The 25988-nt window shown below is 45.5% G+C and overlaps 4 protein-coding genes across 5 annotated transcripts in view; 2 read left to right on the top strand and 2 right to left on the bottom strand.

Annotated features, from left to right (window-relative positions):
* Window positions 1-16122, top strand: part of raph1b (Ras association (RalGDS/AF-6) and pleckstrin homology domains 1b) — a 40216-nt gene extending 24094 nt beyond the window's left edge. The window contains 15 exon segments of the mRNA XM_054623618.1: window positions 706-780; window positions 4501-4578; window positions 7779-7938; window positions 8272-8393; window positions 8715-8780; window positions 8874-9017; window positions 9673-9783; window positions 10274-10372; window positions 10464-10584; window positions 10952-11088; window positions 11191-11334; window positions 11337-12549; window positions 12584-13330; window positions 13333-13532; window positions 13534-16122. Of these exon segments, the coding sequence (XP_054479593.1) occupies window positions 706-780; window positions 4501-4578; window positions 7779-7938; window positions 8272-8393; window positions 8715-8780; window positions 8874-9017; window positions 9673-9783; window positions 10274-10372; window positions 10464-10584; window positions 10952-11088; window positions 11191-11334; window positions 11337-12549; window positions 12584-13330; window positions 13333-13532; window positions 13534-14067 (3951 nt within the window). The 3' untranslated portion in view covers window positions 14068-16122.
* Window positions 16123-16195: 73 nt separating this feature from the next.
* spp2 (secreted phosphoprotein 2) lies at window positions 16196-17835 on the bottom strand. Of its 2 annotated transcripts, none has more exons than XM_054623616.1 (6): window positions 17727-17835; window positions 17526-17653; window positions 17241-17363; window positions 16856-16966; window positions 16502-16550; window positions 16196-16382 (listed from the first exon to the last, which is right to left on the bottom strand). In XM_054623616.1, the coding sequence occupies exons 1-6, from the start codon at window positions 17776-17778 to the stop codon at window positions 16270-16272; spliced, it is 576 nt and encodes a 191-aa protein (XP_054479591.1). In that variant the 5' UTR covers window positions 17779-17835; the 3' UTR covers window positions 16196-16269. The 2 variants fall into 2 exon arrangements, with proteins under 2 accessions (XP_054479591.1, XP_054479592.1); XM_054623617.1 differs by having other exon boundaries at window positions 16196-16379.
* A 510-nt stretch (window positions 17836-18345) lies between these two features.
* alg11 (ALG11 alpha-1,2-mannosyltransferase) lies at window positions 18346-21833 on the bottom strand. Its single transcript, XM_054623975.1, is given in 6 exon segments — window positions 18346-19317; window positions 19411-19976; window positions 20185-20269; window positions 20272-20555; window positions 20757-20978; window positions 21527-21833. Coding segments are annotated over 6 exon segments (1515 nt in total). The 5' UTR covers window positions 21601-21833; the 3' UTR covers window positions 18346-19033.
* A 115-nt stretch (window positions 21834-21948) lies between these two features.
* On the top strand, window positions 21949-25737 carry cpb2 (carboxypeptidase B2 (plasma)). Its single transcript, XM_054623958.1, has 11 exons — window positions 21949-22044; window positions 22379-22454; window positions 22542-22666; window positions 22743-22851; window positions 23050-23151; window positions 23360-23464; window positions 23589-23699; window positions 23798-23888; window positions 24009-24211; window positions 24306-24390; window positions 24481-25737. Exons 1-11 carry the CDS (start codon window positions 21968-21970, stop codon window positions 24693-24695), a joined length of 1299 nt encoding a protein of 432 aa, XP_054479933.1. The 5' UTR covers window positions 21949-21967; the 3' UTR covers window positions 24696-25737.
* Window positions 25738-25988: the final 251 nt, after the last annotated feature.

The raw sequence follows: 25988 nt of genomic DNA, 5'->3' as shown, positions 1-25988 counted from the left end.
GCTTGACTTCACCTCACGGGAGGGGAAGTGGATCGGGCCACTGTAAGTGTGTGTGTGTGTGTGTGTGTGTGTGTGTGTGTGTGTGTGTGTGTGTGTGTGTGTGTGTGTGTGTGTGTGTGTGTGTGTGTGTGTGTGTGTGTGTGTGTGTGTGTGTGTGTGTGTGTGTGTGTGTGTGTGTGTGTGTGTGTGTGTGTGTGTGTGTGAGCTGGCACGTGTGCATGCATGTGTTTTTAGGAATTTGCCCAGTCAAAGATGCAGGTAATCACATATGGAAATTTAAGTTTGCACCAACAATTCTAGTGTAATCGAATGCAGTGTGCAGCCGTCTGTTTATGTGTAATGCATGAACATGTAAGTATAAAAGTGTGTATGGTGTGAAAAGGGGATTGTGTGTCTTTTTTAAAAGTAGCTGTAGACTATAGGATTTATAGCTAACCAGAATGCACAGTATACTATTGGTTCACACACTCATGTTTGCTCTACGGTACTTCTCACAGTCATTGCTTCTTCACCCACAGCTGCAGCTAATGACAACCACGACTGCTGAGCGCTCCCATTTATGGAACCTCCTCTCGCTTCCACGCTTCTTTCATACATAAAGATCAAAACACCTGCGATTAATAAACTTCTGAGAATCATCCGGCACTGACCTCTCTATATTTTGTCTTTTCCTCTGCTCTCCTCTTTATCCTCTCTTCACCCAAGCACTCCTATCTGGACCGAGAAACCTCGCTCATTCTGAAAAGCATAGCAGGAAAGCCTTCTCACCTCCTGACCAAGGTGACTTCCTCATACACTCGCTTCACTGTTTTTTTTTTTTTTTTTTTTTTTGTGTGTGTGTGTGTGTGTGTGTGTGTGTGTGTGTGTGTGTGTGTGTGTGTGTGTGTGTGTGTGTGTGTGTGTGTGTGTGTGTGTGTGTGTGTGTGTGTGTGTGTGTGTGTGTGTGTGTGTGTGTGTGTGTGTGTGTGTGTGTGTGCACTGCTCCTCTCTTCTGCTTTGCATGGAAAAATCCAACAGCTGCTGAAAATCAGACCAAACCTATTTATTTCACTTAATTAAAAGAATAGCTGCTTTTTTTAACTGCACTCTCACTGTCTTCAATGAGATCTGTGAGGGCTGCCAAATAATCTTGGAAATTCAGGAATGCACAAGTGAAGAGAAGAAGACAAGACCATATCCCGATTAATGAACATCTAACAGGTTGAGAGTATCTGTGCATCTGGATGGATTTTCCCCTTACATCATTTTTCAACATTTACGATGCACAAACTTTACCACGCTTATAGATAGAATCCACTTGACAGTTTTGTCCTATTTGCTTCCACATTTATCTTTCACTGGCATGGGATCTTTTCTCTCTGTTTTCCTTCATTTTTCTGCTTTCTCCACGTAGCTGGCTTCTGATTTGCACTGTTTATGAAATGATATTAATAGAGATACAACAATAAATCCACTCCGTCTAGGATTTGCCGCTCGTTTATATGTATCATACTTTAATATCCGTTGACTCTGGAACCCACTGTTTAATATACACTATCTCTCACATCTGTTAATCCACCATGTGTCGGTCCTCCAATGTTCCCAACTCTCTCAACACTTACTGTAAACGTCTTGGCAGCAGTCGGTTTTTTCGAAGCGATTGCATTGGTTGCAGCCCTCAGCTCCCGTGCAAAGCTTATGCCGATCAGATGTGTGCAGACTTGCGGTTCAAAGTTGGCCGCTGTTGATTGTGATTTATTCTGCCATCGCGACACGACACATAGCCAAGTGCAAAGATTGAATAACTGAATTAGAGACAAACCACATATCATGCTGATCTGAGACAGTATAGGGGGGTCTTCCATGGGTCTGGAAAGCTCTGGGGAATTATTTAGATTATTTTCAGCACTTTTAAGAGTCTTTTAACGACTTCAAAACAGAAGACAGCCTTGTACTTTTCATGTAAGCGTAAACTGAAATCTCTCCATTAGCGGTCATTGGCATAGCGTTGCAGATTTCTCTCCAAACCTCTTTCAGTTGTTTCCACTCATTTTGAATATAATGGAAGCCAAGAGGGAAGCGGGCTGACTCTCACACAATAATATCCACAGAATTCATCCTCCCTGAAATTTTACAGCCAGAATCTTGGAGGATGGATTACTTTTTTCTCTTTCTATTACAAAAACGATGGAATCCATGCTGTAGTTTTGTGGCGTATCGGCTCTCAGTCTGTGAATGCAGAAAGCATTTGAATGCTTCTCTGACATCTATTGCATTCTGTCCATCCTGGGAGAAGGATCCCTCCTCTGTCGTTCTCCCATAGGTTTCTTCCTTTTTTCTCCCTGTTAAAGGGGTTTTTTAGGGGAGTTTTTCCTGTGCCGATGTGAGGGAAGGACAGAGGATGTCGCATGTGCACAGATTGTAAAGCCCTCTGAGGCAAATTTGTAATTTGTGATTCTGGGCTATACAAAATAAACTGAATTGAATTGAATTGAATTCTCAAAAGGAGGGAGAGGATTTATTGCCCGCGGTGTACAGGCTGTGAGGGAGTTTATGTGTTAGTGTTGCACTTTTCCACCAGAGAATGGGAGCCGCGATCGCCCGGACTCACAAATTCTCTCCCGCTCCTCGCCCTCAAATCAGAATACTGAATGAGCGTGGGCTGTTTGGGAACAAGTGGAGAGAGAGTGGAGAGACATCAAAGGGAGAGGGTGCCAAGATTTTTTCCCCATGCTAGGCAGAAGAGCCTTTTCAAGATTGGCTCTGGTGTGGCTGAGTGTGAAAGTGGAAGGGAAGAAACGCCTGTGGAATAGGAATCAGATTAATGTCTAATAAAAAGCAGGGTGTAGGTGTCATGTGGAGAGGAAAGAATGGAGGGGAGACGGAGTTGGGCTGACCCTTATGGCGCTAAACCTACAGTGTGACTCAGATTGACTCTGGACTGTAATCTCCACAGCCCCCGTGACCTCTCCTCCCTCGCCGTCCCTCTTGCTCACGCTCACACTTGGCTTACTAAAAGCCCGCCGCTGTCTGTTGGCCAAACATAGTGTTGGCTTTATTGCATTAATGTGCATGTGCCCTGGAGCAGGTCATGTGGAAAAGGTAGTCTAGGTCGAGGGGGGGGGGTTCTAAGAGGCTTGGGGAGAGGTTGTTAAGACCCCTTGTGTGTGTACACATGCCTGTGTCTTCAAATATTCAGCACCTTCAGCTTCACATTCACCCAAATTCCACTCTCCGTCGTTGTCACTGTCGCTTAGCTCCGGGCCCAGTGTCGGTCACGCTCTCCCCACTCGTCCTCATTGGCTAAAGGGTTTGAGGGTCCTGCGGTAGGGGGGGCTCGCTGGTTGGCTGCCCCCTCATTCTACAATTTTTGTGGGGATTATGCTCCATTGATTGGGCACGCTCCCAAACTCCTTGCATCTGTTGTAAAGAAAGAGAGAGTAAGAGGGTGATTGAGAGGGGGAGAGAGGAGGGGAGGAAGCAGGAAGAGAGAGAGTTGGAGGGTAGAAGGGGGAGGGGCATCGTCCTCCCGACTGTCTCATTTGGGGTTTTAGTCAAGTTGTGCTCGTCTCGGGCGCACATGTCTGCGTGTCAGTGAACCTGCAGCGTCACTCTCGCTTTGGGTGATGGGAGATGGGGATGCACGGCTGAGTTTCCCCCACTGAGGATCATTGTGGAGTAAGTTTTTACACGCCAGTTGCTGACTGAACGGTGGCAAGCGGACCAAAATATATATATATACTTGTTTTGGAGATTTTTTTTTCTTGCAATGTAAAGACAACTGAGAAAGAAATTGTTTTTTTTAATCATTATTTTGGGACGAATCTGGATATTTTTTGGTGTTTTTTGCCCGTGAATTCCGATTATGATCTTTGCAGGAGATCATTGTGTCTTTTGAGTGGAGGGCATAGAGGCTTTCTGAACTGATCCTACACTCATCCGCAGCCTCTCGCCCTTCGGGGATCTTCTACTATTGTTTCGCTTCTGCTGTATAGCGAGATCAAAGGAACCCTCTGCAGCTCCATATGAATCCAATATGGAGCCATAGACTGCAAATGGTGCGCCATATTTGAGGGGAACATCAGGACCAATGTCACAATAGCAGCGATTTGGCAATGCTGCGTTTTTTTAATTGATCAAATATTCACACACGAGTAATACATTCAAAAAAACACGCGTGGAAGCATACGCAAACCTGCGGAATGGAGGTGATGGCATCTTGTTGGAGGGGGCAGGTAAGCAACCCAAGGCATGGAAAAAAAAATTGGATTTCGTTTTGCCCATGACACCGTGCGCCATCATGCCGGAGGCTTGTGCGTTTAAATGGTTTAGAAGGCTGCTTACTATTTCATGAAGTTGTGTGTGCGCATGATGTCTTGTTCTTGCCAGAGGAATAATGACAGACATGGCCGAAGAAGATGAGGCAAGGCTTTGAAATCAGAAACCCGGTTGGGTTTGTGTGTGGATGTGCTATTGTTTGAATAATAACCGTGTTAACCATGCTCCTCCGTGTCCATCTAGGAGGAACAAGCTGCCAAACTGAAGGCGGAGAAGATCCGAGTTGCCCTGGAAAAAATCAAGGAGGCACAGGTCAAAAAGGTAGAGCCGCCTCTTCCCTTTGTACACACACTCTCGCTTATTGACTCGGTTGAATGTTGAAAAAGACTCATGTAATAAATTGCTGTCTGGTTGGATCCACTGCACACTGCATTTCCCTTTGTGAACTTCATTCATGGCGAGGTGGCGAAGCTCAGAGAAAAAATAGGTCAATGCAGTGTTTCATTATGTGTGTGTATCTGCCGGGGAAGGGAGAAAGACATCAGAAGCAGGCATTCGGGAAAAACCAGCGCTGCGAGACAATGCAGACACATTCTACACAAAACGTCTCATTTACCACGTCCAAACAAACAAGGGCTGGTTTTTCGGTGAACATCGGGGAGCCCTGAAAGCCGTGGCGCGTGCATGTCTCCATTGGGAAATCTGTATGGGAATCCACGGGCAGGCCTTTTTTCTTATTTTTTTTAAACCAGTGTCTCTCTGAATGAAAGCAACAGAATGGTGTCCTTTTACGTGCAATGAATAGTTGAGACCCAACAGTGTTTCGGCGAGCAGGGCTAGACTTCACTCTGCCAAGTGAATACAACATGACAAGAGAAAGAGTGCTGGTATGGCCGGCACGTTAAGAAAAAACCTGAGACCAGCGTAGGAGAATGCAGGGATGTGCTAAATTATTAGTTATGTGGTTGTCAGCAGTCTACACAGCCAGCTATGACTCAGAATTTACTACACTTTGGATTCATGACATTGAAGCAGTTTGATAGTGTTTGGATAGAGGGTTCTGAATTCTACCTTGTTGAAGAAGTGGGATTTTTTTTGGTTTGATTTAACTTTAATTTTTTTCTGCCAGACTAGGTTTTAGGTTTTAGGGGTTCCTCCTGTGAGAAATGTAGGTCAGACTCCCCATGTCTTTGTCTCGCAGCACTCTCAGCGTTCTCATTGGTCCAAGCATCCCTTCAATCAACTGTACCCCGCCCCTTGATTGGATGTCAGGGTCCCGGCAGGAGGGGACAAACAGGAGGTCAAGGAATTGAGGGCGCTTTATTTCGCCCGGTCTTATGCGGGCTGTGATTGTGTCGGGCTGGATTTGGCACGTGTTTGTCTCGGTCAGATTAGTTTAAGGTTGCTTGTTATAGAGGGCTTTTTATTGCCTATGGATTCAAAAACTGTCAGATTATCTGATTTTAGTCTTGAGTTGTATATGCGACATTGTGACTGTACTGGCCCCATGAATAGTTTTAAAGTATTTGAAACGAGCCTTAAAAGCACATGACCGCGTTCCATCTTTTTAAAGCTGTCAATCCCCAACCAGATTCGGTGGCTTAATTCAAGGATTTGAGAGAATTCTTTGATCGTACTTAAAATGACTAAAACAACAAGTCTTTGAACTGCCAATAGGGTCGTTTCTTTCCATAGGAAGAATGATTGATTTTACATTTGAATTATATAATATATACAACACATGTACTTATTAAAGACTTGCATAAAATGATGATGCCATTTCCAAAAATAATTGATGCTGCAGTACATACAGTGGGGCAAAAAAGTATTTAGTCAGCCACCAATTGTGCAAGTTCTCCCACTTAAAAAGATGAGAGAGGCCTGTAATTTCATCATAGGTATACCTAAACTATGAGAGACAAAATGAGAAAAACAATTCCTGAAAATCACATTGTCTGATTTTTAAAGAATATATTTGCAAATTATGGTGGAAAATAAGTATTTGGTCAATAACAAAAGTTCATCTCAATACTTTGTTATATACCCTTTGTTGGCAATGACAGAGGTCAAACGTTTTCTGTAAGTCTTCACAACCTTTTCACACACTGTTGCTGGTATTTTGGCCCATTCCTCCATGCAGATCTCCTCTAGAGCAGTGATGTTTTGGGGCTGTCGCTGGGCAACACGGACTTTCAACTCCCTCCACAGATTTTCTATGGGGTTGAGATCTGGAGACTGGCTAGGCCACTCCAGGACCTTGAAATTCTTCTTACGAAGCCACTCCTTCGTTGCCCAGGCGGTGTGTTTGGGATCATTGTCATGGTGAAAGACCCAGCCACGTTTCATCTTCAATGCCCTTGCTGATGGAAGGAGGTTTTCACTCAAAATCTCACGATACATGGCCCCATTTATTCTTTCCTTTACACGGATCAGTCGTCCTGGTCCCCTTGCAGAAAAACAGCCCCAAAGCATGATGTTTCCACCCCCATGCTTCACAGTAGGTATGGTGTTCTTTGGATGCAACTCGGCATTCTTTCTCCTCCAAACACGACGAGTTGAGTTTTTACCAAAAAGTTCTATTTTGGTTTCATCTGACCATATGACATTCTCCCAATCCTCTTCTGGATCATCCAAATGCTCTCTAGCAAACTTCAGACGGGCCTGGACATGTACTGGCTTAAGCAGGGGGACACGTCTGGCACTGCAGGATTTGAGTCCCTGGCGGCGTAGTGTGTTACTGATGGTAGCCTTTGTTACTTTGGTCCCAGCTCTCTGCAGGTCATTCACTAGGTCCCCCCGTGTGGTACTGGGATTTTTGTTCACCGTTCTTGTGATCATTTTGGCCCCAAGGGGTGAGATCTTGCGTGGAGCCCCAGATCGAGGGAAATTATCAGTGGTCTTGTATGTCTTCCATTTTCTAATAATTGCTCCCACAGTTGATTTCTTCACACCAAGCTGCTTACCTATTGCAGATTCAGTCTTCCCAGCCTGGTGCAGGTCTACAATTTTGTTTCTGGTGTCCTTTGACAGCTCTTTGGTCTTGGCCATAGTGGAGTTTGGAGTGTGACTGTTTGAGGTTGTGGACAGGTGTCTTTTATACTGATAACAAGTTCAAACAGGTGCCATTAATACAGGTAACGAGTGGAGGACAGAGGAGCCTCTTAAAGAAGAAGTTACAGGTCTGTGAGAGCCAGAAATCTTGCTTGTTTGTAGGTGACGAAATACTTATTTTACTGAGGAATTTACCAATTAATTCATTAAAAATCCTACAATGTGATTTCCTGGATTCTTTCCCCCCATTCTATCTCTCATAGTTGAAGTGTACCTATGATGAAAATTACAGGCGTCTCTCATCTTTTTAAGTGGGAGAACTTGCACAATTGGTGGCTGACTAAATACTTTTTTGCCCCACTGTACATAGGGATTATATTGGTGTGTCTTTTGTCCCAACTTTTAGCATTAAGTTGCACAACAAGTAGATCTTCAGAAATCACCCTCCTCTTTCTCCTCCTCTTCCTCAGCTGGTGATCCGGGTCCACATGTCAGACGAGAGCTCCAAGACCATGATGGTGGATGAGCGGCAGACGGTCAGGCAGGTGCTGGACAGCCTGCTGGATAAGTCGCACTGTGGCTACAGCCCCGACTGGTCCCTCGTGGAAACCATCAACGAGCTACAGATGGGTAAGAGAGGAGAGTCGCCACACAGAAGTCAAATAAATATTGTTTATGGTTCGCTTATGTCTGCACTGTTTGTATATGGATAGAAGGCGCTAACGGTACATGTATTTTATTATTATTATTATCATCTGTGATCTAAAAATAGTCACTGCCTTCGACCTCGGGGTAATTGGCAGGCTCACAGTTAAAGATTCTGCCCCATCCAAAAAAACAGAAATCCCCGGAGGGAAGAAAATGAAAGCGCACATTTGCGTGTCAGCAAAACAACGCTGCATATCTTGCATCTTATCTTCATAATTCCCTTTTCTCTCTCTCCTCCTCTCCTCCCTCTCTCAGAACGTATTTTCGAGGATCATGAGAACCTGGTGGAGAATCTATTAAACTGGACCCGGGACAGCCACAACAAGCTCATGTTCATCGAACGCATCGAGAAATACGCTCTCTTCAAGAACCCTCAGGTGACTGTCCATTACGCACCCATAGATGAGAGAGAGAGAGAGAGAGAGAGAGGACAGATCATCTTCTCAATACCCTCTCTGCATTCAGTGTTTAAATGCTGACAGCATATGCTATACACACAAACACATTGTTTATGCATGCTGAGTGCCGCCGCAGCCCAGAGAGCCGGAGAGTGAACAGGGGAGTGTGTTTGTGTAGGAGAGCTGGAAGTAGGTCAAAGCTCTAAAGCGAGTAAAGGTGAATAATTTATTAAACATAAGACGAGGTGAGCCGCCGTCTTTACTCTTCCTTCCCTCACCATTCCTCTCGATCCTCTCCAGAACTACTTGCTGGGGCGGAAGGAGACGTCTGAAATGGCTGACAGGAACAAAGAGGCTCTGTTAGAGGTGAGGTTACGTACAAGCACAAACTTTCCTATCGTTTTTTGACCAATCGGGAGGATCTCTAACTTTTGACGTCAATATCTGTGCGTCCGTCAGGAGTGTTTCTGCGGCGGCTCGGTGTCGGTGCCAGAGATCGAGGGCATCCTGTGGCTGAAGGAGGACGGGAAGAAGTCGTGGAAGAAACGTTACTTCCTCCTCAGAGCTTCGGGGATCTACTACGTCCCCAAAGGCAAAGCCAAGGTCAGTGAGACTCGAAATGGAAGCACTTCAGGCGCACAGTCGAGCTGCTCAAACAAAATGAAGATGGAGAGCAGAGATGTGGGTTGGGGTTATGAGAACCAGATCCACAGTCTTTCTCTGTGGTATTTCCTGTTGATCTACATAAACACAACAGAAACAACACATGTGCTCTATTTTTAGCCCTAAGTCGTTTCAGTGACAGCAGCATTCACTGGATGCTCTACCAGAGACAAATGCTGGTGATTGTTTCGTTGCTTTATTCAAATCCTGCAACCTTGTTTGAGCTCCAAAGTGGGTTGAGTCCTACGATACATTAGAGTTTCAGCTCAGGCATTGAATAGAGCGCCGTATATTCATTTTTTTCCTGTGTAATTACCCTAAAAAACATGAGCACTTTGACTCAAGTGGGACTCAGATCCTCTTAGCATAATTATTTCAAGCCCATTTAGAGAAACTTCACTCAAGCATAGAAACCGCAAGTGCTCCAAATATACTAGGCTATTAAAATGTAATTTAGACTTTAGCACTTTTGACATACCATGACCAAACTGTCACCAAGGATGTTCGATGTAGCACCTTGCACAGAGCAGCAGCTTCACTCAACCTTGGTCCCTCTTTGAACTCCATCCACCCTCCTCTGTCTCCCCCTCTGCAGGCATCCAGAGATCTCGTGTGCTTCCTGCAGCTGGACCACGTGAACGTGTACTACGGCCAGGACTATCGCAGTAAATACAAGGCTCCCACTGACTACTGCCTGGCCCTGAAGGTGAAGCCCTGTCCCTCTATTTGCCTTCTCAGTGGAGACTTTTGTGTTGTGTGACATAAAAAAATGAAAACAGTATGCAAATTTCCTGGAAATGTATCCACGGCAACACAGCTGTAGCATGTAAACACGGACACTCACAGAGTGTGAGTTTTTCGTACCATGTACAGATGTACGTGAACATGTAAAATAAATCTTATAGTTCCTAGAGGCTTATTAGAGCTTCACAATGCATTCACAATGCATTAGAAAATATATTTAAAAAATGGCAAAAAATCACTTCCAAACTAGTCTATTAGAATTATTTAATTTGATTTGACTTGATTGTTATCACTCACTGTTTTATATGTAAAAATGAAGAAAGTGTCTCATAAATGATCAGAAGATGCTTTGAAGCCAAAAGACATACAGCCTATTATATATATAATGTTTTCATAATGTAAAGTTGTAGCATTTTCTGGAATGAAAACCATATATTAACTTATTTTTGCAGCATCCCCAAATCCAAAAGAAGTCCCAGTACATCAAGTATCTGTGCTGTGATGACGTCAGGACCCTGCACCAATGGGTGAACGGAATTCGCATCGCCAAGGTGACTTTGTGCTCTGGTTTGTTTAGTCTCTCTAACACTTCTAAGATAATTAATGTTAATTATTTATATGTCATTGTGTGTTTGTGTCTAGTATGGCAAGCAACTCTATGTGAACTACCAGGAGGCCATGAAGAGGACAGAGGCGGCCTACGATTGGTCCTCTCTCTCTACGTCCAGCATCCGATCAGGCTCCAGCTCTGCCAGCATTCCTGGTGAGTTTGATTCATCAGTACAAAAGATATCAATCAGAGTATCTCATCTGGGCTTTTGAGGGAGACGCATTTAAAACAACAAACAAAAAGACTATTCATAATTGCCGTGGCAGAGACAGATATATCCTCATTTATATATCTTAGTATGGGTCAAGCTCCAAAAACACTAGATCCTCCATTTCCCATAATGCAGCTCAGAAACATCTTTCTTTAGCCTTCCTCTGCTTGGTAAGGGCCTATCTCTCAAACACCATGTCCCAAAGTGAAGTACACTATCTTACTCCCTTGCTAATATTGTGTTATGATAAGCTATACTGATAACATCATAATATTCTTCTCTTAAAAAGTCGTTTGTGTTTGCTTCCAGAGTCCCAGTCTAATCACTCGGGCCAGTCAGACAGTGGAGTGGACACTGGCTCTTCTCATGGCCGGTCCCAGAGTGTCGTGAGCTCCATTTTTTCTGAGGCCTGGAAGAGAGGCACCCAGATCGAGGAAAGCTCCAAGGTATGGCCTTCTTTCAGAGATTACTGGGATCAAAACGAATCTGTTGTAGATGATAATCTCTAACAGAATGTGTCACTGAGCTAACACGCTGTCTCTTTCTAGCACATGAGAATGGAGGCGACCAGAGGGGCCACCCTGCCGCACGCTTCCCACGGTCACCGGCATCACAGCCTGCATTCAGCCGACCATCCGGCCCTGACGCCACCTCCACAACCGCAGGTGCAGCCTCAGCCTCAGCCTCAGCCCCTCCAACAGCACCCGCCGCAGCATCAGCACCCGCCGCAGCATCAGCACCCGCCGACACACCCCCAGACACCGACCCAGGGGGCAACACAGCATCAGCACCCGCCTCCCCAGCATCCATCTCCTCAACAGGCCCCGCAACCGCCTCCCCAGTTCCCCCAGCGCCCTCAGCAATCACCACAGTCTCCGCAACCGCATCAGCAGCCGCAGACCATCGGCGGCTACGGCCACGCGCCCCCACTGCAGCATCAGCAGCATCAGCATCAGCATCAGCATCAGCATCAGCATCAGCATCAGCAGCAGCAGCAAAGCAGCAGCAGCAGCAGCAGCAGCAACAACAACAGCAGCAGCAGCAGCAGCAGCAGCAGCAGCAGCAACAACAGCAGCAGCAACAGCAGCAGCAACAACAGCAGCAGCAACAGCTGGCTCCTCCGCCCCCGCCTCCCCCTCCGCCGCCTCCCCCTCCTCCTCCCCCGCCCCCGGCTCAAACGGTCTCGCACCACTCGCCGGCTCCCACCATGTACAAGTACAGCACCATCACCAGGCTGCAGAACCAGATGGCCTCCCAGTCCGCCAATCACCACAGGTTGCCCGGCCACATCCATGCATTAGGGCAGCAGGTTCTGCCCCCATCTCCGACACCACCTGCCGCACTGGTGCCCGTCAAACCCAACGTCAATCACATTGCAGCAAGGACCAATGTGCCGCCTCCTCCTCCTCCTCCCCCTCCGCCGTCCATGCCGGCCCCTGGGTCCGCCATGGCGATGTTGAAGCTGGGCCCTCCCAGCCCGGCTGCCCCGCCTGCCTTCATTCCCCCACCCCCAGCACCTCCTGCTCCACAGACGAATGGAGTAACTTTCCCTCCCCCTCCTTCTCCTCCACCACCCCCTCCTGCACCGGCTCCCATGAGCCACCCTGTTTACCCCAACGGGCTGAAGCAGGTGCTGAAGGAAAGGTTTCCCAGCCCGCCGCGAGACCTCCTCTCTCCAAATGGAGTCCTCGAGGAGTCCCCGCCGCCTGCCCCAGCTCCACCACCTCCACCTCCTCCGCCCCCACCTCCGCCGCCGCCTCCTCCTCCCCAGCAGTTCCCAGTGCCAGCCCAGTTCCCGCCTCCCCCTGCGCCGCCGCCAGCGCCACCCAAAACCTTCACACCGGGGTTTGTCCGTCACACTGCCCCCAAACCTGTGTCACCTGTCTCTCCATTTCCCCCCCGCCCCACCTCCTGCTGCCCTGGGTGGCCCAACCCCACCCCCACCCGCACCCTTCAAGAAGCAGTTCAGCCTCCAGGCAGGACACATCTCCAGCCATCCCCCTCCGACTCTCCCAAAGCAGCACAGCATGTCTAAACCAACACCGGTCTCCATGGGAGCCGCTCCTACCATGTCTTTGGTGAAACAGCTAGCAAGTCAGTTTCCAGGAGCTTCGTCCCAAGTAGCCAATCAGGCGGAGAGCCCCAAAGCCCCCCTCTCCCCACCTGCAGTCAAGACCAAACCAAGGTGGCAGCCTGGGGGTGGCCAGCAGCTTCAATCTCCAGAGTTCCCTCCTCCTCCTCCAGACAGCAACGTCGGCTTCCCTGCCGCCGCCCCTCCTCCTCCGCCTCCACCTCCTCCGCCACCTCCTCCAGCCCCTGTTACAGGCCCACCTCCACCTCCTCCGCCACCTCCCCCAGCCCCTGTTACAGGCCCACCTCCACCTCCTCCGCCACCTCCCCCAGCCCCTATTACAGGCCCACCTCCACCTCCTCCGCCACCTCCCCCAGCCCCTGTTACAGGCCCAACTCCACCTCCTCCTCCCCTCCCTCCTGGAAACCTGGGCTCTCCCTTGCGGGGGTCAGCTACTGGCTCCTCCAATTTCGAAGGCAAGAAGCCCCCTCCCACCCCGCAGAGGAACACCAACGCCAAGTTCAACGCATCCGCTTCCTATGAGGAATCCAGGAAGAACTTGCTCTGCAAGTTTGCTCCCAAGAATAACGCCCCCTCTTCCACCCCGGTCCCGCCTTCTGCTCCCGTGGATCCCCTTCCAAGGACCCTTCAACTGGACCCCCTGCTCCCCCGAAACCAGGCAAGCTCAACCTGGCCAACCTGCCATTGGCACTCCAGGCTAAAGTGAGCCAGGTAAAGCAAACCAGTGGGGACTTCCCTTCCCCGCCACCTGACTGCGCCTACTTCCCACCTCCTCCCCCAGCCTCCGAGCTCTTCCCCCCCTCCTCCCCCTCCCGGTAGTGATGCCCATAGCGGAGGACCTCCTAGGGTCGCCGTGGTCAACCCCCAGCCCCAGGCTCCCCCTCCTCCTCCGCCTGTCTCCCTTGTCAGCAACTCTACGTGGGGGAAGAGCTCCCTGAAAAAGACTCCTCCGCCCACGCTTGTGCGGCGTAACAACACCACCCCGGAGCCCCCTCCACTCTCACCACCTGCACCCACCTCCCCAAAGGGCGGCTCGGGCCAGCCCAATTTCCTGGATGATCTCCACCGGACACTGAAGCGAAAGTCAGTGGGTCGCCAAGGTTCCCTCAACTCGGCCGGCCTCACGGGCAAACTGGACCCTGTGGGAACTATGGACGACATGGCGCTGCCTCCGCCGCCCCCTGAGCTGCTCCTGGACCAAGGAAATCAGAGCAATGGAGGAAACGGTGCCTACATGTCTGGAAACATCTCAGGCTATGCAACAATACGAAGAGGACCCCCACCTGCACCACCCAAACGAGGGGACACAACCAAACTTACTGGCGAGTGTTGAACTTGGAGATCAGGACATTATGAAGATGGATGAATAGACAATGAAAGAATATATGGAACTGAATACTCATTATTGAAATGGGAGCGAATTCCTGAATTGCTTCTGTCCTCTTGGGATCACAATGATAAATAGATGACTGTGTATATACTAAAACCCAAACCAGACCATGGTCAGTTATTGTTTGCTAATTATTGCAGTTTTTTTTAACATGCTTGGCATTCTGGATCAGTGGGGTTTATAATATTTGGACAATTGAGACTGGAGCAGGTAAGTTTGAGGTCACAGAAAAGTCTTTTAATTTTCTGCGATTGTCTAAACTCTCTGGAAGACATTGTATTATGGTAAACCCCACCCATCTGGCACACCAAGCAGATTTAAATAAACACTAATAAGAATTGTGCAAATAAGACTGCATCCATGTCTGAGCCAAACCATGTTATCCGCTTCTTTGCCATAAGTTTGTGCCACTTACTGAAGACAAAAAAATACAAAAAAAACACATCAGGATCTTTCTGCTTCGGTACTGCATGGACTTCATGTAAGAACGGGCCGTAAAACATGCAGCTGTTCTGGTGTGTGTGCATGAGCGAGAGAGAGAAACTGAGACGGGAGATGCATACATGCACGCATGTGTGTATGATTATATGGTGGTGAAGTAGTTAAACATTTCAGAAGGCCTTCGTGGAGCACAGACGGTTAGGTTTGGTTTTATATAAAATTATTTAATGAGCGATAAACGGAAGGAGTTTTTTTTATGTCTGTCTTTTAACAGCTGTTCAACAAAGTTTAGAGAGGAACAAAACATGAGGGCACAACGGAATGTACATGGGACGGTGTAATTAAAAACATGAATAACACACTTGAAGGCAATGATTCAGTGATATAAACACTCTTAAAACTGTCGACTCAAACATTTCTAGACTGTTTCACAAATGAAAATAAGGACGCCTTATCCCCAAAGTCTTGCACAGAGGTCAAAAGCAGAAAACGAGATTTCTTCCAAAGGTTCAGCAGCGTCTGGACTGTGCATCTGAGGGAAACAAAAAAAATACTTTTGTTTTTTATTTAATAGACTGTAAATGGAGGTGGAGGCCCGTGACTGTATCTTCGTGTCAGTTCCCCGTGCGTTGGCTTGATTTTGGACCTTAACCTTCAGTTTGTATCTGTACAGCCGTAGCTGCTACTCCGATACTGTCGGTCCCCGCCGCCTTCTAAAGTCACATGGTATCACAATACCGGAAGTTAAATGTACAGGTTGGATTCAGTCCTGTGAAGTATACTCATCCACACCCAGTTGAAAAAGATACATTTTGTCTGGTTAATGTACAAAGCGTTAAATCATGTAGTCAGTAACAGAAAACGTCCATTGGACTGACTGTTGCTCCTCTGTCGTTATCTCTTGATTTTGTACCTGCAGATTGGATCATGAAGGGTTTTAATTTCTAGCAGCAATGCCTTTTTATTTTTAGGGTGCTAATGCTGTCCTTCTCAAGGAACTCCTCATCAACATGTCCTTGTGTGCAAGGATTACATATCATTAATATTTCAGACCGTTTAAACTGGTTTTAAATTGGCTTTGGTGTGGAAATGTGTGCTTGAAGTGTCATGAAGATGGTCGTTTCCCCCACGAGCGCTGTTTTAACATGCTATCCTTTTGTCCTACTCGGCCGACGTGGTTTGATCGCCGCTTGGAGGCAGCGTACCATTTCTTATAACTGATTACCATTGTCTTAACAGGATGTTTGCTACAGTACAGTATGTAAGTTATTGATGTGCTGATGTGAACATGTGGGGCCCAGTGAAATGAAGAAAAATGGTTGCAGATGTGTCCTCCTGCATATAAACTGAAAATCACAATATAAATGTTCAAACCAGACCTCAATCCGTCTCAGAGTCCTCATTTGTTCAAGTGGTTTGTATACAGTGTAGCTGGGGTAGCGTGTTTCACTTAATGTTATGTATTTTAGCACCATGATTTCACTATCAAAGCAAGAATGATTAAAATGGAAACAGTTTGTTGGTCAGTGGAGCTTAGACTCCCTCTAGTGGTCTGTTGCTGTCCTGCACTAAGAAATAAAACTAACAGCATTCAAGAGTCTTTTATAGCCAAAAAGAATGATTTAAACTGTAGGGATTGAACATTTTTTAATTCAAGCTTGTCTTCTCATCAGCACCTAAATGTTTCCAGGTTGAGCTGAGCTTTCACACCTGGTACTCTGTGAAGGTGTCGCCTCTGGGCCGAACGTCTGCTGTCTGGCCACGGAGGGAAGGACCAGGCCAGAGGGGTGGAGGAGTTGGAGAAGATGCCGGAACTGCTGGAAGATATGTCGGGGCTCTGGTTAGTTTCATGCATTGAATATCACACTGGTGAATGCATAATGAGATATTTCAGTAACTGATTGTAGTGTACCATCACGAGTTAAAACGTGTTTACCTCTATTGACAAATGGGATGTTGAGCTGGTGTCTCCGTCGTGAGAACATCTGTGGAATCAAAGCCTTGATATTACTCACATTCACTATATAGTCAGGACACTCGTCATATTGTTGCATAAATTGATTGAAAAGCTTACATTTATTTAGGGTATGGGTTTATTTATGGAAGTTAGTTGGCTATATTAACTCATTGGAAAACGTTTTAGTTCACAATTTGGTGACAATCAGCTTTTTCTACTTTTTCCCTAGCCAGTAAAATGCAATTTGCTTTTACTCAAAACACAAAATGAGCCTGACAAATTAGGAGGAAAAAAAATAAAAATGACAGCATTGTTTCCCTCTTGTGTCCTCACCTCCTCACTAGACTCTGAGCTGGAGCTCGAGGAGTCGTGGCCGCACTTGAGAGACACCACCTGGGTTGAGCTGGCCGACATTCGAACCCGACTGGAGCAGGACAAGGATGGCTGCAGTGAAGGAGAGGATGGTATTGGTAATACTCTGTACAGTGCACTTATCTCGTCACTGTCCCACTGCATCATGGCTGATTCGATCAACACACTATGTCCCAGTAACTGCGTGCCAACTCAAACAGTGGGCTGCATCAGTAAGTCAACATGTGTACAGATGCAGTTAAATATTTAACCTTAAACACTGATCCTACAGGAAAGGGAGAATCTACTTCATTTCACTGCAGGTGAACAAACCGTAATACATTTCAATGACATTGACTTGTCTCACCACAAAGAAACCAGGTCTGAAGGTACATGTCTGGGGGTCGTTTCTGGAAGCCTTCACACACTCTGTCTCTTTAATGACAAACACCATCAGCAGGTCAGCGGTGTTCAGGCCCATGGGGATAATCTGGCAGACATCATGTGATATTTGTCATAATCCCACAATTAACATGTACTAGTACTGCTGTTATACTGTAAATAGCATCCACAGCATATTACAACCTGCAATAAAAGTTTAAAAAAGGGGCAAATTCATATATCTTAAAGACTTCGGTATGTGCAGACTTACCCTTTTGACAGAGCCTCGGGTTACCCGGTAAAGATGGCCGACAGCATACACAGAGTTGACCTCAGCCAGAGCTGCTCCGAGACCCCTCTCTGCCATAGACTCCAGCTCAGATTTATACAGTGGGATTCCTGCAAGGACAAAGATGTGGAGAAGGTCAGTCGCTGTATCTTCTTATGACATCATCAATAGAGAACCACTCACCTGAGCATCCCAGAAACTGCAGCAGGGCCAAGAGGAGCACGTACGGCTTCATCTTGACGAGTGCTAGACCTAAAGTCCTCAGCTCTTCATTTACCTTTATCTAAAAATTTGTCCTAGCGCCACCCCTTATCCTCCATAACCCCTAAAAAACTCCCTCCCCCTTTGTCTCGCTTGCTTCCTTCATGCAACAGCTGTTGACCTTTGTTCAGCACTATTGATCCCGTGGTGATGCCTCAAATTCAATGAGCACTATGATAAGAATTCAGATCAGACTGCTTCTTTCAGACCCTCTATAGTATACTATATTTAAAAGTTAAATCCAATTAATTTAGCATCTTCTTCCAGCACTTAAAGCCTTAAAATAAAGTATTTGAATTAGTTCAAATCAATAAAAACATTGTGCCTAGAAAATGAAAGTGCATGCAGAAGGTTTGTCACTGGAGGTACTGAGACACAATATATTTATTCATTATGATTTAATCATTTTAGCTCAAATGTGAATATCTGCTTTACTTCTTTGATAGTAATTCTAATATGTTAGGCTTTGTACTGTTGGTGCAAGACGTTTATAGATTGAACAATTAATCCGTCCTTTGAGAAACTCAGCAGTGCGACAATCTTTGATTCTCATCATATCTTTATTACATTCATTATCAATATCAAAAAATACTTCACATTTTGGGCATGTAGAGAATTATTCTTATTCTTGTAAACAATAAATATGTTCTCTTTAACATTTTACAGCACATTATTCAGCTGTCTAAAAGACAAATTTGTTCCCCTTCAGCCATTTTTTCTAAATATAATACATCTCTCTTTAAGTAAACTGACACTACTGACAGAGGAATGCATCCTGCAAAAATGTCATTGATCAGGATACTGGTATTTACAAATACAACTAAGAGAACTACAGCATTTTATGTGGTAGGGTTCTCTCTAAACACATGAGGCAAAGATCTGATATGTCCACTGCTACCTAGACAGAATATGACTACCTGTACCTGATTTCACCTTCAAAACCAATCCCTTATAGGGCCGTGTATCTAAACTGTACCCAGACGAGTTATTACAAACGTTCTTGATTCATTTCAGTGAAAAAAAGAAGCGCAGCGTTTGTGATTTCAAATACCTTCTGTGTGAGGGATCGCTGCATCAGTTCAGATTTTGTCAAACGTTCTACAGTGTAAATGCAGCCCCAAGTGCATCAAAGTAAAAGGTGCTCAAAGTGTCAAATAGCCACTATCACATTAACTGTACATGCACGCACGCACACACACACACACAAAAACAAAGAATGAGTCCTCTTCTCATCGTTCAAGTGTTCCCATCAGAGGCTCCATAGCAGCAAGGAAGCAGGCTTCAAACTCCTGATCTGAGAAGCGAGCCACGGACTGACGTGCGTTGCGTCTGATGTGCAGCCGGCTGGCGGGCGGCAGCGCCAGGATCCTCTCTATGGCCTCCGCGTAACTGTCCTCGTCATCAGCCAGGAAGCCTGTCTGGCCTCCCTCGAAAGGAACCACGATGTCCAGCTTGGGGCCGCCGGACTTGTGTGCAAGAATGACCTTCCCTGCTGCCATGCACTCCACAATGCCTACAGGGGGAAAAGAAGAGTGAAAGCTGCCCTTTTTAAAATCATAGAAATCGAATTAGACAATCCAGACAAGACCTCACTCGGATTAATTACCTATTCCAAAGTGTTCGTTCCACATGGTGTGCAGTCCGATGGTGGCTTCTGCTATCTCTCTCTTCAGCTCCTCGAAGGGCACGTTCAGTTTAAACGCCACTCTGTCGGCCACACCCAGCTCCTGGCACAGGCCCCTCAACATGAGCACCCTGTCCTCGTCTTCCTGGTTCCTGCATCCGCCAATCAGAACCAGCTTCAGTGCCTCCCGGCCCCCCGCCCCCTCCCTCCTCCTGTCTAACACCTTCTTGAAAGCTCTGATCTGCAGCCGGTGGTCCTTCTCCGGCCTGAACTGCCCGATGGAAACGATCGAGTGGCACTTCCTGTCCCCGTCCTCCTCCAGCGGGACGTCCAGGAAGGCGCTGACGTCGCAGGGCGGGTACACCACGCTGGTGCGGTTGGGAGCGCGCCACAGTGACAGGATATGGTCGAGGGTCCAGGAGGAGTTGACCATGATGAGGTCGCTGCAGGAGCCGGCCATGCCGTAGAGCAGGGCGAGGAGGCAGTAGTAGACCACCTTGAAGGCACTGAGGAAGAGACTGTTGGAGACGTAGTCTGGGTTGTTGAACCTAGGACATTAACAGTTTGTGTTATTTGAGGGGTTAGCAAGAAACAGGTTTTAGTTATTAAACAAATGACCAGTCAATTGCTGATCTGCAAGTTCTGTACTTGTTGCTGCAGTTACTTCTGGTCACCAATAGAGATCAATAAAGGTGCCTTTTTCTCAACACAGCCACTCTGACACAAATATCTTTGGTAAAGACACACAGTTCTTACCTGGGGTTCCTCTCTCTCACTACAGACAGCATGTCAGTGCTGATGGTGGGGTAGTGAACGTAACTCCCCACGCTGCAGCCCCCAAGTAGCGGAACAGGGGCAGGGTGAAGGCGTAGCCCATGGAGTCGATGTAAATGTCCGGGACAAACTCCGTCAACGCCTCCCATCCCAGGAAGATGGAGCCCACACTCTGTCCCAGCAGGGTGAAGTGAGGAAAGAGGCTGGGCTCCACAAGCAGCCGGTGCCTCAGGAACACAAACTGAACCGGGCGGGGGAGCGCGATGTTGAAACGCCGCCGCGCCCCATCCAGGATCTGCTGTCCCGTCACACCCAGGTCCCCCGTGTACACCACGAAGTTGATGTCCACGTACCTGAGCAGAAGTAGATTACATTTAAGACTCCGCATAAGCAAAAGGTCTGCTTTACTAAAAGACACAGTTTTGAATAGAATGTGACTACATATTGGGAAATGCATTAGATCAGTTACTAGTAAGCACATACGTTAGGGAAAGAGGACACACTAAACTGCAAACCACTGAAACTTTGTAACAAAATGAATGAATCAGCTTTACCTGCTCTGCAGTGCCCTGATGGCACACCAGAGCACCCTCTCCCCCCCGCCGCCAGCGTTGCAGTAGGGGTGGAAGAAGGCCACCGTGGGTCGGCCGTCCCTCGCCCTCCGAGCGTTCCTGCTGCTTTGAAGCCAGAAGCGTACCGCCAGCACCAGCAGCACCAGGACAGCGATCAGCAGCACACACAGGAACACCAGGGGCAGCAGCAACTTCCACAGCAACCTGAAAAGCAGAGATACAACACAGCAGTTTTTTTTAGGGAAAAACATAAAAAAAAATGGGGGAGAATGTATAAAAGCTAGTATAATCAAGTAATAACTCTTGTAAAGATGTGCACAGAGTCGGCTTCTGAGACTGCAGAAGGCTGCTCCAGAGTCAGAATCAAAGACTATACTGTGATTAAAGAGTGTGACCCGAAAAGTTTTAAGGCCTACATTAAAAAGGAAAAGCTCATGTGCAACCAAGCTGTGGGAGAATGACATGAACACTGTTGTGACATAGGACAAAAGGTCAACATGTCCTAGTTAACGAGCGTTGTGCACGTGCATGGCTCCTGAATAAAGGCATAATAGTAAAGAGCTTCTTCTTCATGGCAACGCTAGCAGCATTAGCCTAGCACTAAGCAGACAGAAAGACACATGGCTGTTTTTATAATAGCAACAGCTAACATAGGAAGTAATGAGACAAGCTAACGGCGCATTCAAAATGTTCTTTATTTTCTCATCTCTGTTTAAAATACTCGTTTTTTTCAACCTTGTATAATATCTTACCTTGTTAATTCACACAAACAGAGGACCAGCTGATCGTGGCCCGACATCTTGCCAAGAGAAATCAAACAACACATCACCTACTTCCAAGTTGTCACTCTCCTCCTCCTGTCTGTCTGACTGTGGTTTATATTTATCTGGCGCCAACTACCGGTGAGGAGGTATTACTGCACCGATTGTTCCAGCTTGTATTGATGAAGAGTTATATTGTAAAGCTTATTAATTTAGTCTTTTGTAAACAATACTAATATTTCACCATCTGGCTATATAACACCAGCAGTAAACCAACCTGCTCCCTCTCGGCCACGATGGCTGATCTATGCCCTAATCTTTCAAAAATAAGTAATGTTTAACTTCTAAATAAACACAGTTTTAATCAATATTGTGTCCCTACCCCCGTGGTTTGAACAAACCTCGATCATTTCCAGTCCGGATCGTGACAACATGAAGACTCTTTTGCTTTTGTTTGTTTTAATGCATCTGGACAAACTCCTGAAGATGGGACACTGCACAGAAACGCAGTAAGTTGATTTGGGGAAATTTTCTAGATAATGTATTTATTTGTTAGCTGTGAGGTTATGGTTCTCCAAAAATAAAATAGGTTATAACACAATTATGGAAACACACACCCTCCTGCCATGTATGTTGTGGTGCCTGAACACAGATGCAAACTATATAGGTCCTTGACACAATGTTATCAAAGTGTCTGAAATTCATACACCTCACCTTTGTATTCTGGCACTATCAATAATACAGGTGAAAACATTGACATGTTAATGATTCATCTACAGGGATCTGCATCATTCACCAGAGACACTATATTTGACTTATGTCTTGTTCTTTTTTTTTATCCAGAGACCAAATTCTATCAATCACCCCTCAAACACAGGAACAAGTGGACATCTTGAAGGATATATCCACCCAATATGAGGTAGAAATAGGATTTAGTTCCATCAGTGATTGCATCCCTCTATTTATTTTCTGCCTGTGAATCCTTGCGTTACATATTTCCTCCCAGACAGCCTTATGGCAGCCTGTGTCATCTCACTACATCAAAGAAGAAACTGAGGTCCACCTGTTTGTTCCTGCAAACAGCTCAGAGACCGTCAAGGATCTGCTACAGAAACACGCCATAACACAAAGGTATGTTGCTTGTCTGAAAAAACAGTTGCGCAATTAGTTTGGAGCTCTTTTTAATTACTCCTATGTCTTATTTCAGGGTGTTACTGGCCAACGCCAACGAGTTGATTGAAATGCAAATGAGGAACGAATCAACTGACCCACGAAGCAGCTCGACTTTCTACGATAGATATCACAGTCTTGAGGATGTATGTTTTTCAGATTGGCAGATTCCAGCTCCATAACATTAAGGTTGAGATGATTTTGTGTCAGAGGGGCAATAATTCAACAAACTAAACATTTTAAGCTTCGCAAACAGGCTTTCTTACAGGATTTGTGGTGTATTGATCTACTGCACTTGATGTAAATATCACAGTTTACATCCAAACACACTGTCTCCATTGTAGATCTATTATTGGATAAACAGGACCCAACAGGACAACCCGGGGATAGTTAAAGCCATTCTCATTGGCTCTTCACATGAGAAGCGACCGCTCTACGTTCTGAAGGTACACCCATCCATCCCCTAATAGGATGCTATGATGATAAAGATGCTTTTTTGTGGCATTCATTCATCACAAGCTAATCAGCATTTTCCCCGCTTAGAATTACTTTTATTTGAATTGTGTTGAGACTTTTGTATTCCGGTCATAGAGCTGACTTGTGAGAGAAATTAGATGCATTTTTTTTAACACTAACACTCCAACTCTTTATCAGATGTCTCTAAATAACAGGCCGAATAAGAAAGCAATGTGGATTGACTGTGGGATCCATGCCAGAGAGTGGATCGCTCCTGCTTTCTGCTTATGGTTTGTACAATATGTGAGTACATTTAACGTAGTATCAATAGTGTGGTAAATGTATTGTAGTACATGGGTTTGTTTGTTTTCTATCAGGTCAGTTTCAGCCTGGTCTAGAACTAAAATCAATGTCCTTTCTTGCACAGGCGTTGTCATTTAACAAGATAAACCAAGAGATAACTCGCATCCTGGACAACATGGATGTCTACATCCTGCCTGTTCTGAACCCTGATGGATACCATTACACATGGACAACAGTATGAATACACATTTTGTATATCGCGAAGGGCTCGTGCAGTTGTAAAGATAACAAAGTCAACTAGATTTGTGATTTCCCTTGATTTATTTGTCTCAGAACAGGATGTGGAGGAAAAACCGCTCCGTCAGCCAGAGCAGCAAGTGCGTCGGGGTCGACCTCAACAGAAACTTTGATGCCAACTGGTGCAGTAAGTCTTCCTCTGGCAGTACAGTCCTCTCCTTTTTGAGGACCACATTTAACTCTTTCTTCTGTCATATATGAGAGTCTCTGTAGCATCTGCAAGGTGAGGTGATTCTGTGTCTTCCAGCGGAGGGGGCTTCTGATGACCCCTGCACTGAGATCTACTGTGGTGCGTTTCCTGAGTCGGAACCAGAGTCGCAGGCCGTTGCCAACTTCCTGCGCAGTCACAAGGACTCAGTTCAGCTCTACTTCAGCATCCACTCCTACTCTCAGATGCTGCTCTTCCCGTTCTCCTGCACTCTTGATGAAGCAGAGAACCACAAAGACCTGGTGAGTGGTCATAGATGCTTCCACAAAAAGGATCACATCCTGTCACTTCAGATAAAACATACAAACTCTTACATGTGTTTGTCTTTCTTAAAAGCTTGAGATGGCTCAAGCAGCTGCCCAGGTCATCCGAAGATATTACAGGAACACCTACAAATATGGTGCTGGAGCAAATACAATATGTAAGAAGGGCAACTTTTTTAAAGCAAAATCGGCTTGGCTTTATTTGGTCACCCACAAAGGACGCATTCATGTCTTTGTCCCATCTCCAGACTTGGCTCCTGGTGGTTCCGATGATTGGGCGTACAACCTCGGCATCAAATACTCCTTCACATTTGAGCTCCAGGACCGCGGGCATTATGGCTTCCTCCTGCCACCATCGCACATTTCCAGGGCGTGCAACGAAGCTCTGCTTGCTGTGAAGACCATTGCTCTGAAGGTTATTGAGAAAACACAAGCTTCCTCAAGTCCACGTCAAACAGACTGAGCAGTTACAAATGTCATTGAGGCTTAGAGTCCAATATTTAAAGTCATTTTTGTGAACATAAAAAACGTTTTAAAAAAAGGATTGAAGTTACAGATGAAGTGTCTAACTTCAGTTTATTTGAACTTACTGAGCACATGTAGTACTAGTGTTGTATTAGTTAGAAAGTAGCTCCAATGAAAGCTACACCATCATTCAGGTAACAAACAGATAACATGTTGATTGTTATTATTCTTGAAGCTATAAATAATAAAGTCATTGTCATATTAATGACCATCAATGTGTGGTCTTAATATACATTCAGTTATCCAATGAGAACCCATGTACGATGTAATGCAATCTAATACAGCAGCTCTGCATTGAAAATAAATCATAAATACAAAGACTTGCAAACTTCCTGTTCGTGAAAATCTGATAGTTTAACTGGTATTTTAATAATTTTATATTTGCAAACCAAAAGGAGGGACAGTCCTCCAATTTGATTAAAAACTAATTTTGGAATGAAGTTCAACATTGAAGTTATATAAAATTGGTAAAATTGTAACCAGTTGATCTTAAACAAAAATTCAAAATGGAGAAGTCCAACAAGTCAAGACCACCATTTTTGCAAGAATCGATAACTACAGATTTTAGTGTATATATTTTACAACAAAAAAAAGTTTTGTTATCAAGAAATAGAGAGGATGCAACATAAACATAGAGATGCCTTCAGCCTTTGATAAGAGGACACTTTCCTTTAAGGACAGATGTCTTTGTAACCAAATATTTAATTTATTTTCTACTTTTTTAATCATGGGACTAAAGTTATGAAGACATCTGTCTTATTCGTTGGTAACAAGGATGCCTAAATAGTTTCCTTTTTATCTTGACCGGTATATCATTAATAAAAGTTATATCACCATGAAGTATGCCTCTTTCTAGATAGAATCTTTGAGTTGTACCATCGCTTAATTTCACAGAGCTATTCCCATTTGCATAGAGGGTTTTCATTGCACTGCAAAAGTATGTTTCAGAACCAAATCTTTCAAGACAATAAAAAATGAAGGGTTGCTCAACTGTGTCAAAGCCTTTGTAAAAAAAAATCAAGAAAGAGTATAACACTATGCTCAGTGATTAGTTCAGAATCAATGAGATGAAAAAACAATCTTATGTTATAAAAAATATAAGCTAAGCTACAACATGTAATCATTAGCTCTTTGGTTGAATCACTTCAGCATTATCAGACCCTAGTTTGTGTGTTTTTCAACATCTGTCAGTGACAGAAAAAAGTTGTGTGACTGAACTTTTTACTTGTGT

The sequence above is a fragment of the Anoplopoma fimbria genome, chromosome 22 (genome assembly GCF_027596085.1).
Source record: "Anoplopoma fimbria isolate UVic2021 breed Golden Eagle Sablefish chromosome 22, Afim_UVic_2022, whole genome shotgun sequence".
Taxonomy (NCBI): Eukaryota; Metazoa; Chordata; class Actinopteri; order Perciformes; family Anoplopomatidae; genus Anoplopoma; species Anoplopoma fimbria.
The sequence above is the reverse complement of the archived record's forward strand: the minus strand, read 5'-3'. Positions and strand labels throughout refer to the sequence as shown.